We start from the raw sequence: 15,000 nt of genomic DNA, 5'->3' as shown, positions 1-15,000 counted from the left end.
ATTACTACTGACGCCATACAAGACGCTGATAGCGTCACGCATGGTGATCTTTATTACCCCTGTATGGTGGCTAACCACTGGTCGCGGACATCGCCGGCTTTTCAGCCTCATGCGACATATAATGTTTTCGCATTAAAACATCCTGCGCCGTCGGTAATTTGTTTGCTCATCCACTTATTATGGAGCTAGAGTTCCCATGCACGCCCCTTCGCGCATACAATGCCACAGTGCCCGGCAACGGAAAATAGCAAACGTGGCCGGCGACCATAGCTGCGAACTTGCGATATGCGGCGCTGCTGTGCAGGAATACGCGTTTTGATATCGAGGATGCTGGGCTCTTCCCATGTTTAACGCGGGTGAGGTCGGCAGTTATCTATAACAGCGTCCCAGCGGTCAGCATCGCGATTTCTTCAGCTCGCGATCGCGCTGGCCAGCCATCGAAACAAAATAATTATTCCTAAGCCGCAACTGTACATTTAACTACCCTGGATTGTGAGAAGTGGGAAAACCCTGTTAAGCCTGCGTGAATGTAAGTTGGATGGATGGATGCTATGAGCGTCCCCTTTGAAACGGGGTTGTGGGTTGCGCCACCAAGCTCTTATTCTTATTTTGCCTAATATCCTACCTATATTTTTGAGAAAATACACAAACATCAATAATTCCCAGCATCAAACTTTTTGAACCATTACTGAGAACTTTGTTTTTGTAGGTTTCTGTTATTTGTGGTCTCCCTACTTTTCTGCCATCAAACCTCCAATCGCCTCTTATTAATATCCTATTGTGGACATGTTTACTTTCCCCCTGCTATCCCTGAACCCAAGGGCTTCAAGAGAGAAAGAGAGATGCAAAGGAGAGAAAGGCAGGGAGGTTAACCAGAGTAAGGGTTTCAAGGAGGCCAGAGGAGCCTAACCGGACAACTGGGTAGATATCTTCACATTTTAATAAAACACTTTCCATCGTTTCCCTAGCTTTACTGCAGCAAGCCCATGCTTCTTAATTCGTCCTTGGTGTACCTGGCATCCTGATATCGCTTCGAAAAGTAAGGAGCTTCCCTTTGAGTTATCATGAATTGTTTCTTTTCTGATTTCGTTTTTTTCTTTGAGGTAGTTACTCATAGCAGCTTTCTTTTCCGTTGCCACCACCCATGAGATTGTCTCAGCCTTTCTCACTTTGTGTTTGACGTTCTTTTTTGCCATGTTGCTGACCATATCGGTCGCGTAGTCTTGTAAGCTTCTTAGTTCTTTTATTTCACTATGAGTCAATGTTTTTCCTGTACCAAAATCAGAACACTCTCGGAATCTAGTTACTTTCTTCAATATTCCTCAGTTTTCTTCTGAACTAATTTTACTCTGAGCCTCTCTCGCTTCAAAAGTTATCCAGCCCGTATCACACTGCACAGCTTCATTAGCAATTTTCCCGCGTGCGCCAATGCGAGCCGTCCCACTGAACTTTGGTTCCTCTCGAGTCCTGATTGTAACCCTGGCTTAAAGCAAACAACCGCATTTTCAAATGTAAGCCCTGGAACCATTTCATCATCATCATCATCATATCATCATCATCAGCCTATTATGTTCACTGCAGGACGAAGGCCTCTCCCTGCGATCTTCAATTAACTCTTTCCTTCACCAACTGATTTCAGCTTGCGTCTGCGAATTTCATAATTTCATCACCTCACCTTATAGTTTTCTGCCATCCTCAACTGCGCTTCCCTTCTCTTGACACCCATTTTGTAACTCTAATGGTTCACCGGTTGTCCATCCTGCGCATTACATGCCCTGCCCAGCTCCATTTGTTTTCTCTTGATGTCAATTAGAATATCGGCTAGGCCTGTTTGCTCGCTGACCCACACCGCTCTCTTTCTGTCTTTTAACGTCACGCCTAACATTTTTCGTTCCATCGTTCTTTGCGCGGTCCTTAACTTGTTCTCCAGCGTATTTGTGAGCCTCCAAGTTTCTTCCTCATATGTTAGCACAGGTAGAATGCACTGACTGGACACCTTTCTTTTCAATGATAATGGTAAGCTTCCAGTCAGGAGCTGACAGTGTCTGCCGTATGCGCTGCAACCCATTTTTATGCTGTACATTTCCTTCTCATGATCAGGGTTCCCTGTGAGTATTGACCTAGGTACTGTGCTCCTTCAAGTACTCCTTCACAGACTTTAGAGACTTACTGGCGATCCTGAACTCTTGTTCCGTTGCCCGGCTATTCATCATTATTTTTGTCTTCTGCATATTAATCTTCACCCCCACTCTCTCTGTTAATGTCTTCGGTAATCTTTTGTAACTCGTCTCCAGTGTTGCTGATCAGGACAATGTCATCTGCAAACCGAAGGTTGCTGAGATATTCACCGTTGATCCTGTCTCCCAAGCTTTCCGAGTTGACTAGTTTGAATACTTTTTCCAAGCATGCAGTGAATAGCATGAGAGATTGTGTCTCCTTGCCTGACTTCTTTCTTTATAGGTATCTTTCTACTTGTGGCGAACCAAGGTTACAGTGAAATCTTTGTAGATATTTCCCAAGATATTCACGTATGCCTCTTGTACTACTTGATTACGTAATGCCTCTATGACTGCTGGTATCTCCACTAAATCAAATGCATTTTCGTAATGTATGAAAGTAATATAGAGAAGTTGATTGTACTCTGCAGCTTTCTCCATTACCCGATTGGTGACATGGATGTGATCCATTGTATAGTATCCCTTCCTGAAACCACTCTGTTCTCTTGGTTGATTGAAGTCAAGTGTTGCCCTTATACTATTAGAAATTATCTTGGTGAATATTTTACACAATACTGAAAGTAAGCTAATGGGCCTATAATTTTCAATTCCGTAATGTCTACCTTTTTTCTGTATTACTATAATGTTAGCATTCTTCCAGTTCTAAGGAACACTTGAAGTCGTGAGACATTGTGTATAAAAGGCTGCAATCTTTTCACGCATGATATCTCCTCCATCTTTGATTAAATCGACTGGTGTTCCATCTTCTCCTGCCGCTTTTCCCAAGGTCATGTCTTGCAAGGCCCCTCTAACTTCATTGTTAGTTATAGAATGATCCTCTATATCCTGTTTGTTACTACTTCAAATAGAGGTAGTGTGACTGCTCTGGGTACTGTACAGGTAAGTATATGATTCTTCCTCTGCTTGTACTAATATTGGAAAGTGCTGATGATATTACCCTGCTTATCTTTCAGTGCCCGTCCTATGCCAAGCTTTACTCTCATTGATTTCATGCTGCGTCCATCTTTTACTGCCTCCTCAGTCTTTCATACGTTATAATTTGGAATATCCCTTACTTTCTCCTTGTTGATCAGTTTTGAGAGTTCCGAAAATTCTATCTGATCTCTTGAGTTGGACACGTTCATGCTTTGTCGTTTCTTTCTTAGGTCCTTTGTTATTTGGGAGAGCTTACCTACCGACGCTCGACTTGGCTCCTTTCTCACCATCTTGATTACTTGCCAGCAAAGAGGCCACATTCAAGATTTGCCAAAAGTATTGTCAGACATCAGTCCTACTTGTCATCACGATTCACGCCTGCTACTCGATTATCAGACTCATTGTGGTGTCTGCACCGGCCGCAAGTGCAATTGATAATTCCAGGCATCAGAAAGAAAGCTGGAGCGCCGTTGTAAGCTTTCAAGCAAGCAACTTTGGAACACATTCACAACGTGCACAGATTCTGGCAACATGTCTACACATATGGTTCGGTAAAGCTCAGCAGCTCTGCTGCCGCAGTCATCATCCCGGCAAAATCTGAAGAAATCAAATTAAATACTTCATGTGTGACCACATCGACGGGTGCAGAACTTGCGGCACCTCCGTGCTGCACTTGATTTCATTAATCGCCACCACAACAATGGACAACCTCTAGTCACTCCAAGGCAGCTCTTCAGTGCATACAAAGCCCAATGCGCCACGGACAAAAGGAACGACTGGCCTCAGAAATTGAACAGATATATCATCGCAGCCATGACAAGGGACACAACATAACCTTTCAATGGCTTTCAGGGCATTGCATCATCAGCGGGAATGACCACGCCGACGAAGCCGCCCGATCTGCACATGAAAGTGGTCAATGTGTCTTGATTCCACTTTCGCGAACAGACGCTGCGGCTGGGCTGCGATTGACGCCCCTTGAATGTACTCTCCCCCGTGGGACTCGAACGTTTTCACCATGTGTCGTTTGCGTTCGTTTAACAAAGCCACATGTAATGATCTCCTTTATTCTCTGCATGTTTCTATAGACTGAGTGAGAACAAATAAGTTATCATCCAGACGCGCACCGATTCTAAAACCATTCTGAAGTTCTCCCAATAAGCCATGCTCGTTAGCTGCAGCACCGCCTGTCGCAAGTTCGCCTCAGCGATGCTCTCCCATACCGGTATCTTTCGCGCTGCCACCGTGGAAAAGATAAAGAAAGGAAACTTAAGCCATAGTTACAAAAAAAAATGACAACATAATACTGGACCATATTTTCCACGACGTTTTGAAAATGTATTGAAACGAGTCTTAGAGCGCTCGATCGCACCGGAACTTTTTTAAACAGCACGTGTTACCACGTATCTCTCTCTCTCTGTCTCTCTCTCTTTTTTTTTTTTTTTTGACGGGATTAAGATTGTCTCGAAAACATCATCCTAGCTGGCGATTAATATGCGACTTTTTCCAGACGATGCATTTCTATTTCGAGCCTGATTCTTTAGGACGATTTTATTGTCTTGGAGAAACGGCGAAAAAAAAGAAAAGAAGAACGATATGTATCCCTTTTGTGCTACCTGAGTTGCGCATAGCCAGCCGCTCATGGCCGCACGCTCACTCATGGCCGTCGTCGAGAACAAAGCCGTAATTAAGACGACCGAAACGCAGCATAAAGGAAGGAAAATGTGTAGAATAGAGCAAGGTACCATAGGGGGGGGGGGGGGGAGGCAGCGTAAGGTAGGTACTACAATGAGATATCATTGCTGCGGCTGGTAAAACGAGAGAAATTAAAAATAAAGGCAAATTAGCTTGGCGAGTAAGGCTGAAGTGCAACCTTAAATCGCAATAAATAAAGAAAATACTGGTGCGCTTCAAAAGCGTGCACCTTCTTGTGCAAAAAATAGAGTTCACAATGCTCCATTGTGTCTTGTTCTGAAGAGAGGTTCTTGTTCCTGAAGAGAGGCGTGAAGGGATCCCCTGACCGCGTCTCGCCCACTGCATATGCACGGAATCGGATGTGAGGTGAAGCCGCCGTCGCTGCTCTTGGAGGTGGGTGTGTGTGCACATTCGAGACAACGCGCTTTCACATTTTTTGAATTTATTAATGGGCCGCAAAGGCGTTCATCTTCATGAGCGGGATGCTTGTCATGATGTAATCGATACCAGTTCTGTAGATGAATTTGGTTGATATTTTGGTGTTCGTACAGGGGCTCCGCGAGGATATTCAACAGTAGCACATAGAGAGTCCGGACATTTGTGATGCATTTGTCTGCTCCGTCAACGCGCGGTGGATCGCGACGTTCGCAAAGCCGAGTGTTCTACGTTTATTTTTTTAGAGACTATGCATAATTTAAAATTCGCAATACCGGGCGTTCTACTTTTATTTTTTAGAGACTACGCATAATCTAAAGAAATCGTCTGTGGCAGGTAGGTCAATTCTAGTCCTCGAGCTGGCTCACTCGAAGGGGCCGACCCAGCTAGCACGAGAAGTTCAAAAGCATACTTGACTGATTAACACAATCTCGTGAATTAAGTTTTTAAGTAAGTACACTTTAAGACATGTATTGCGATTAACGAATTGTGGCCGTTGCGTTCATAAGGCGTAGACACTTCGAACGGATTATTAGGCTGACACCAGTTTTGAGAATGACTATCATCACGGGAATGTTTAGTGTTCGAATCGTGGAGAGCGGCAGTGACGGGTCGCTGTGCGCTGTGCGCAGTGCGTGAGTGGAATTCTAATACCCCGGGCCCGTATTCACAGAAACGCTCTTACCCTGTAACTGTTCGCAAGAGCGCACGTCAGTCAATCGCGATGTCGGATATAGCGTGGGCGGTGGGCCAACGGCAAACAAGACTTCGACCGAAAAGCTTGGTGAATTCCTCCAGATAATTTTACGTTGTATATATACTTGAACTATCTTGTCGAAATCCGAGCACTGCATTCACATTTGAGTATTGTGCTTGGACGTCAATAATTTCCTAAGCAATGTTTAGTTATCCAAGAGAGAGAGAGAGAGAGAAGTTAGTTTTCTGAACTCATTAAAATGCGGACGAGGGGACACAAGCACGCTGCACTTGACTGACAAGCGTTGCGCAGCTAAGGCCGAGGGCGAGGACTGACAAGCTGAAATTAACTTGTGAAATTATAAAAGTCAGCCGCATAATCTTTTACAAGTTTCGCTGCACGACGTATGTTTTAACACCCACTATGTCAAACATTAGATCGAGCCAATGTGATTGATTTGTGTATGAAAGGGTCTAGTGCGTAATTTTATTATGAAACTAGAGCTGCTATTCTACATTCTACATTGTTTTAAGATGTTAGAAGATTCTAGGTTAATTAAGTGTTTGCCGCTACTGTCTCTTTAACACAGCCCATTCTATTCTGCAGCTCGTAGATATATCCTGGCACTGCGTTCCTCAGAGATACCGAAACGATGAAGTTCAGCCTGAACCCGTTCACGCTGTCCCACCAGATCCGCCAGATGGGCGATCCCCGAACACGGGACTACCCTGTGGTAACGGACCCTCTGTTCGTATTCACCCTTCTGCTATCCTACCTGTATTTCGTCAAAATTGCCGGCCCTCGTTGGATGAAGAACCGGGAACCCTTCCGGATCCTCAACATCGTGCGCGTCTACAACTTGATCTCGATAGCCCTGGGCATCCGCTTCCTCTACCTGGTGCTGAAGTTCACCTACCTTCCGGGCGGCCACTACAACCTCTGGTGCCAGGGCATCACGGGTTACATGACCGACGAGATGCGCGAGTACTACCGCACGGGCTGGATCTACATCGCGGCGCACTACAGCGACCTCCTGGACACCGTGTTCTTCGTGCTGCGCAAGAAGTTCACCCACGTCTCGCTCCTGCACGTGTTGCACCACACGATCGTGGTCGCCAACACGTGGTTCTTCGCGCTGTTCGCGCCCGAAGGTCAGCCCACCATGAGCATGTGCCTGAACGTGTTCGTCCACGTCGTGATGTACTCGTACTACTTCCTGACGACCTTCGGTCCCTCCGTGCGCAAGTACTTGTGGTGGAAAAAGTACCTGACCACACTGCAGATTGTGCAGTTCGTCCTGATCATGATACACTTGTCCATACCGCTCTTCGTCGACTGCGGCTTCCCGAAGCACTTGGTCATGTTGGGTAACGTGCAGACGTTCCTCATTCTGTGCCTCTTCATAAACTTCTACGTCAAGACGTACGTCGCCAAGCCCACTCACGCCGTTGCGCAGGGCAGCGAAGGCGCCGAATGCAAAGTTGTTGATTCAGTTCTGAACGGAAAAAATAAACGAACATAGCGAATCCAACGCGGGAGAACCCTTTCCTTGTCCTTTCCCGTTGTCTTGAGCGCGCCTTGCGGTCCCCTTGTTCGCGCTCGGCACACGCGGGAAAAACGGCCATTAGCTTCTTGCACGTGCGGTCTCCGCACAGTGTTCTCCCTGTGATCTTTCGCGCGCCGACGTTCACCCGAAAGTACGCAGCCATTGTAAGCCTGGTTGCCGCGTGCAGTGGCTTCTTACACTCGAATGCGGTAATCGGTGGCACGGAGGTGCCATTAACGTCGCCTGACCAACGACTGCAGGTAAAGAGATGACAGATCATGTGAGTTTCACTGAGGGAGGGCTGTTTAGCAAGATTTAGCTAATTCTACAGATAATTATAAATTAATGGCCTTTGAAACGGTGTGCCGACAGTCACCCTCCTCGAGCAATAATGATGCAGGGTTTACTGTATATCTTAATAACTCTATCTTTTTCGCAGTCTATCTAAAGCAAACGAGATGTCCACAGGAAAATGGTTGCTTGAAGTTGTTAACAGTGCTTGAACAAGGAACGTCGCTGAAGCTATCGTTTCGACAAAGGGACTTATGTTGCTGTCTTTTTCTGTCTGTTTGACGCCCTGACGAAGACAAGTCCCCTAATTACATAATCAATATTCTGTCTGCAGCATATGACTACCTCGACTTTATCTATTAAAGTTATATATACCTATAATGATCCCGGTCCCACCTTATCTAGTCTTTCTTTTACACCAATACTGTAAACTTATTTTGCTTATCTCTTTCGGTGACCAGTTTTTTGAACAATTAACAGCGCTTCTGATAGGTGGACGTTCCCTACGGTTCGGGCTGGGGCATTATCTAGGCATTATATTACAATGTGCTGAGTCCTCTCCGGATCTTTTTCTACAGCAGACATATATCTCATCTTGTTGCGAATATTTGTTTCTGTATGTTTTTGTCTTGATGCAGCCAACTCAGGCCTCAGAAAGCAAGGAAATTCCCTTTGCGTTGTCGTAGACATTTTCTTTCCCGACTTTGTGCTTGCCGCCTTTGTAAAACTTAATAGGGGCTTTCTTCTTCTATCATCTCCATCCAATCTACCGTCTATGTTTCTCTCACTCTCTTTTCGGTGACTCCGGGCTGTCTTCTAGTATTATTATTACTTACAGCGCGCACTAAAAAAAAATGGACACTGTGTCCGTGTTGTGTGCACTGTAAGTACTAATAATGCAGATGTACCAACTCGCCCAGTTAGCTACTGTCTTATAGTACTTCCAATTACCATGTACTTGGTTGCTGACTTTCTTGACGTTATCCTCCATCTATGTACACGCTTTCACTGTACATATATTTGTGCGCTCTGGCCGCCAATTTCTTTTCATTCATGTTCTTGATTCATTTCCTCAAAACTAATTTTTTCCTGCGCTTCTAACCACCGTAGGATTATGAGGCACGCCGTAGAGGGGGACACCGGATTAAATTTGGCCACCTTGGGTTCCTTAACGTTCATCCATTGCACAGTACATGGGAGTTTCTTGCACTTCGCGCCCATCGAAATGCGGCCGCGGCAGCAGGAATTCCACCCCGCGCCCTCGGGCTTAGCTGTGCAACGCCAGAGCCACTACGCCCCAACGGCGGCTATCTGTATTCGAAAGAGGCCTGACCCGTGTAACCCTGCACTTTTTATTTGTGGTTTTACCGCAGGCCCCAATGGTAATCGGCTCACACCCCTTTGTTAATTCTACTTCCAATGCCCGACAATATCTCACATTTTAAGCGCAAAATTACATTTGCGTACGTTACAACCGGCACGTGCCATTACTTGTTTGCAACTTGTCCTCCCCATTCTAATATATAATTATTTTGAGGACGCTTCGCGCTATCAGCTGCCACCTTATCACGGGTTATCTGCATAATTTGCGTCAGATACATATCTTGTGCGACTAAGCTAGCGCGTGCAGAACTATATCGCACGAGAAAATGTTTGCCGATGTGGCAGCGTGGTTTAAAATGATCTAATAGAAAGTTTTAGCGCGCCCGAGAAGAAGCTAAGGATCCCGCAACGAGTGAAAGAAAAAAAATATAGGTGTGCAGTTAAGAGGCAAGGAGACAACGGTGTGCATAAGAGAGCAAACAGGAGTAACCGATATCCTAATTGACAATAAAATGAAAAAAAAAATTGAGTTGGGCAGGCCATGTATTGCGTAGAGCAGATACCGGTCAGGATGTTTTGGTAACCTAAGGGGGGAAGGGGGTCAAAGTAAAATAAACACATTCCAAGATAGCCGCATGACTTCATCGCGGCACAGGTGCTGTGATGAAATTGTGAAATTTAGAAAAGTGTGAGGTGACGCAAGGCAGGGATCATTTGAGATCGCTGGAAGAGTCCTTCATTCTACGGTGGACGTGAATTAGGCTGATGACAAGAGCACAGCTGGTGCTTCGGTGACTTGCACGTTTCGTATACGTGGTAAAGGGCTATGAGTTTATGGTGCGACGGTGCTTCTGTACGCTTAAGTCTCTTATCTTTTCTTTGCACTGACCTTACAAGACAGGGTAAACAGGGGCATCGGACGAAGGATTGGTGAAGCGCCTTGGCGAGGCGCACGTACTTGCAACGAAGCTGCATGTTGACCTGGTGACTGGGTCAAGAAGTGGCAGTTCACAGACTTGGTACCACTGAACCCCGAAGAGGCAGAGACGGCCTTTTTGCATTTGCTATGTAACCGCAGCTTGCTGGCCAAGCTGTCAGGAGAACCTTGGATGAAATGTTCAAAGCGTAAACCTACAAATAAAGTATTCTCTTGTTTTCCTGCAACATCGTCTTTCTTGCTTCGGCCTGTCACGTCAGTTCCCTAGACCCGAGGAGTTCATTTATTTGGGGTGCGCAGCAGCAAGAGTGTCATAACGAGAGAAAAAAAAAAGAACGGAATTGGGATACATCTACTTACTTTTACTAACAGCTGCACTTGTGCTGCATTGGTGTGACGTCACTCCCGCATACGGCAGCGGTTATCGCCGCTGTTCCCTCCCTTCCAACCTCGCTCCCTAACGTTTCGCACAACGCCTATATTAACATGCATCAGAGCAATAAGCGTTCTCTTGGGCCTGCAATCACTGTGTATCGTGTGTCTTCTACAATTTGTTGTTTAACGCTTTGATGGATACAACAGACAATATAGTTCTGTGCTTGAAGTTTTACAGGTGTGTTCGTTCTTCATTAGGTACTTTTCGCAAAAAGTTAAGTCTGAGAGCTAACACGCATTTTATAGAGCAGTCAAAGAAGTGGGACATATATGTCCCACTGTCTGAGCAGACCATCTTCTTAGACGAGCACAACATTACCCCGTTTCCGAATTCTACATGCTCATGTATACCCGTAAAATTATTAGAAGCAGCGTGTGTACTCAAGTGCACTGTACAAACGGCATGCGGATGTTTTTGCATGTTTTGCATGTTTTCATTATGTTTACTGAACACTCTTTAAACAAGTATCGCCTTTCACACACCGGGACTGTTCACTATTGCAACCGTTCTCATGAGAACAGATGTTGCATGGAAAGTTTCAAAGGCTACTGTTACGGCTGCCACCAGTTGTCACGGGGCAAGGTTTCGACGACCTTCAACAGAGTCTGCCTGGAGCTCGAACCAGATTGACCATCGGAGAGGGTTCGGTAGGGAACATAAGGTGATGTAAAATACAATAACGGAAATTTAACATATCATTACGGATGAGCAGTGTGCACCAAAAAAAGTGCAGAAACGTTCGGCGTGCGCGCTGCTACACGCAAAGGCAGAGAAGATGTGTCACCACGTAGTGTCTCGCTGTCCTTATAATCTACAACATCTGGGCAACCTCATTCTCTCTTGCTCCCTGGTAGAGGGCCTTGTCAGTACACTGGTCAGTCCACACAAAGGAATGCGGAGAGAAACCATTCCCTGGCGTAGAAGAGTTGAAGGTAAGTCACGTCGGGTCAACTCACACAGAGGAATTCGGAGAGAAAACCACTCCCTGGCGTAGAGGTTGGGAACGGAGGACAAAGAAGGCTAGGCTTTGCACTGGTGCGTAATCCCGTCACACTCACCGGACGGACAAACCTTTTCATGTTACCGAGCGTGACAATTAGGCACGTCGTGTCCCAGGCGTTTCGCGTCCGTACCATTCATGGCCGCACAAAGGGAACCTTAACACTGCGCATTTCACACACACACACACACACACACACACACACACACACACACACACACACACACACACACACACACACACACACACACATATTGTAATGAAGAAGAAGAGCACAAGAACAAGGCCAGCCAGATCATCTTTTCCATGCCTGCTGTGCAACCAGTGGGCAAGACGGATCGCCAGTGCTTAGCACGAGTGTGAGCCGTTCGGGCAACCAGCTGTTCCTGCTCCGAGTCACCTGCCTTCTCGGCTGCGAACAGACATTACTCTCGGAAATGTTCAGTATGATTTGTGCGTGAAGGTAATAAAGGGATACTATATTGTTGGTAGGTGTGGATATTCGGATGGGCCTAGTAACATGAAATCATAAAATCACCAAGCCCTCGTACAAATGTGTCTTTAAAGAGGGTAGAAGTGTTTGGCCTGAAGCGCGCAGGATGAGCGCAGGCACATCGGTCCATAATGTTGTTTTCTTTGCATTCTCATATACGCTTCTTCAAACGTCACGGAGACCTAGTCATAGAAGCGATTTTTATGTTAATTATTTTTTTATCCAATAGTAACAGTTTACTCGTCGGCGCGTATTCTGTTCACGAGTGAGGAAAGCTAAATTTACGCCAGCCGAAAGGGAATCATGAGCGTCACGCATGGTAAATTCGCATGGTAAATCACATGGTAAATTCGCTCCGACCGTTGGTTCCAGATAACAGTGTACTGAATGTAACTTTGAATAATATGCGGGTTTGGGAGTTCCATTGTGACCCGGTATAGCGCAAAGCTAGCGTACCCGACTTCACATTAGAAGGTTAAGGGGTCATATCCCCTCCGGGTCAAAACTCCTTTTCTTTTTCCTTGTGGTATTCGGTTCGTGTGTTGTGCGCTCGATTTTCCGTGGAATATTTGGGCTCAGTGACAAGGACAAAATTGCATCAAGTCTACTAGACTTGAAATGCGTAAGAACGATGCCGGTGGCTGACGCAAATATTTTATAACGATTGTGCTTAGATGTTCCGGGTTGCTTTGGGTTGGCTGCATATGAGCATGCCCTTTTATGTTTTAGTTCCCCATGCCAAGTGATCAAAGAAAGTGATATCATTTTTCAATTCACGCGGACAATTCACAGAGGCCGGTTCTCTTCGTCGAATGAAAACCGATGCACCCAAAATAATTTACTTGTACACACACCGCGGCTGATGATACGTGTCACTTCTTTGCGCAAACAATTAAGCGAGTCTATTAATATTTCGCTTTTTCTTGTGGTAACACTTTGGCTCTTCATGTGGTTATCACTACCCGAGTGAAGTAAGCCACTTTATTACCCAAGTTAAAGCAATCATTGTCACTACATTGTTAATGCATTCCCGTCATTGCTCTCGGATAACCACATGTATATACTACATGCAGATTGGATAAGGAGGTGGATATGGGCCTTCTATCGGGACTTGATTAATTAGAAGAAAAGAAAAATTAAGGAAAGATTAGAAGTAATCGCCAATAAAAATTACATGGGAGCCGTTGTACGCGCACGCGCTGAGAGACTGCTATGCGGTGAAACACCAACTAAACGATCGACCTCAGACGAAAAGAGATGCGCAAAGAAAAACGAGATTAAGCAGATAAGATATGGAAATGCAGTCACCAGCAACGCTGATTTATTTCAACATGCTTTTGTAGGGTATTACCATCAACTACTGGGATAGAAACCAAGGGTGTATGAAGGATTTGTCGGTGAATTCCTTGGACTTATGCCGAAGTTAGAGCATGAAGCCACTGATGCACTTGAAGCGCCTATTGTTGCGAGAGATAGAGAGAGCGATCGGTGAACTTGCAACGGCAAAGACGCCTGGGCCAGGTGGAGTAGGAGTGGCTTTTTATAAGGCGTTCAAGGAAGTTCTAGCGGTCACTCTGCACCGCGTAATCATGCAGGTATACGACAAAAAATGTCTTCCCTGTCTTTTAGGATAACGCATGTTGTACTTATCCCCAAAACAGAAGGTCCTGTTAAACAACTGTCCGTAACGACGTATCGACCAATCAGTCTGGCGAACGTTGGTTACAAAAGTTCCACCAGGGTTTTAGCGAGAAGATTACAGAGAGTGATTAAACAAATCGTGGGACCGCATCAGACGTGCGGGATTAAAGGCAGATTAATTTTCACAAATATTCATGTTGCCAGAAGTGTCGACGTCCTGTCTTTGTGCGCGCAAAAATTTAATAAGAACCGTGTCTTAGAGTGTTGCGATGCATGGAGAGAACGTGTCGCTATGACACAACTAGATTTGTAGGAGGATTTGAGCGGGTGGTACATGAAATTCTGTTAAAAATCTTAGAACACGTTAATGTCGGCTCAGTAGTATTGGGTGTTAAGATGGCATATGCAGAGTGTTTGACGAGCCTCGTCATAAATAAACGTGTGACAACACCATTTCAAGTACTGACATCATTGCGGCAATGATGCCTGCTATCTCCATTGCTGTTCGCATATATATACTTAGAACCCTTTTGTTTAAAGGTTGTTTAGAGTCATCGGGTTAGGGGATTCAGCGTAATGTCTAGTGAAACTAAAATCTTAGCGTACGCAGATGACGTAGCTGTCTTCTGTAGATAGAGAGAGGACGTTACCGAAACAGTTAACATTCTTAACAAATATTGTCGAATGTTCGGAAGCGCCGTTAATTGGGGCACAATGCTTGGAATTCTCGCAGGGGAGCTGGCTAACCAAACCACCTTTGTTTCAAAACATACAGTGAGCTGAGACGCCAGTGAAATACCTAGGCCTACCTCTTGATAAGTACAAAGATGTTACTGAGTACTGGAATAGTGAAACTGCTTTAGTGCGAGAGAAAACGTCTAGCTGGGCTGGACGTCAAGAATCAGTGTTCGTTCGTATCAAAGGTGCGCAATTTGTTTATTGTTTCGAAAATTTGGTACGTGCTTCAAGTTTTGTGCATGAAGAGAGTCAATGGGCAGAAGCTGCACAGAGCTTTCGCAGTCTTTGTGTGGGGATCTACTTGAGAGCGAACAAGCAGGACCAATTTGTTTCGCTCTGTGAGAGAGCAAGGTATGGGACTAGCCCACTTGTTTCTTCGACAGGTGATGTCTGGGATCGCCACGCCGAAAGCCCGCGATCAACATAGTCCTTCTTTCGCGAAAGTGCTGCCTATAATAAGTGTGTACGCTGCGCAGGAACCTCAGCCGGACCAGATGCACTTCTTGGATGCATGTGTGTGTTTGCCTGAGTTTTAAGTGCGTAGTTGTGTCCACTTTGTAATACACCTTCAGTTTTCTTTTCCATGTAATAAAGAAAAAAAAAGCACTTTTGCCCT

The 15,000-nt window shown here is 45.4% G+C and overlaps 1 protein-coding gene across 1 annotated transcript; it reads left to right on the top strand.

Moving 5' to 3' along the window:
- The first annotated feature begins 4,923 nt into the window (after positions 1-4,923).
- LOC126522750 (very long chain fatty acid elongase AAEL008004-like) lies at positions 4,924-7,510 on the top strand. Its single transcript, XM_050171539.3, has 2 exons — positions 4,924-5,240; positions 6,586-7,510. Exon 2 carries the CDS (start codon positions 6,632-6,634, stop codon positions 7,499-7,501), a length of 870 nt encoding a protein of 289 aa, XP_050027496.1. The 5' UTR covers positions 4,924-5,240; positions 6,586-6,631; the 3' UTR covers positions 7,502-7,510.
- Positions 7,511-15,000: the final 7,490 nt, after the last annotated feature.

This window comes from Dermacentor andersoni, chromosome 6 (assembly GCF_023375885.2).
Source record: "Dermacentor andersoni chromosome 6, qqDerAnde1_hic_scaffold, whole genome shotgun sequence".
NCBI lineage: Eukaryota > Metazoa > Arthropoda > Arachnida > Ixodida > Ixodidae > Dermacentor > Dermacentor andersoni.
Note: the sequence above shows the minus strand (reverse complement) of the source record. Positions and strands in the feature narration are given on the sequence as shown.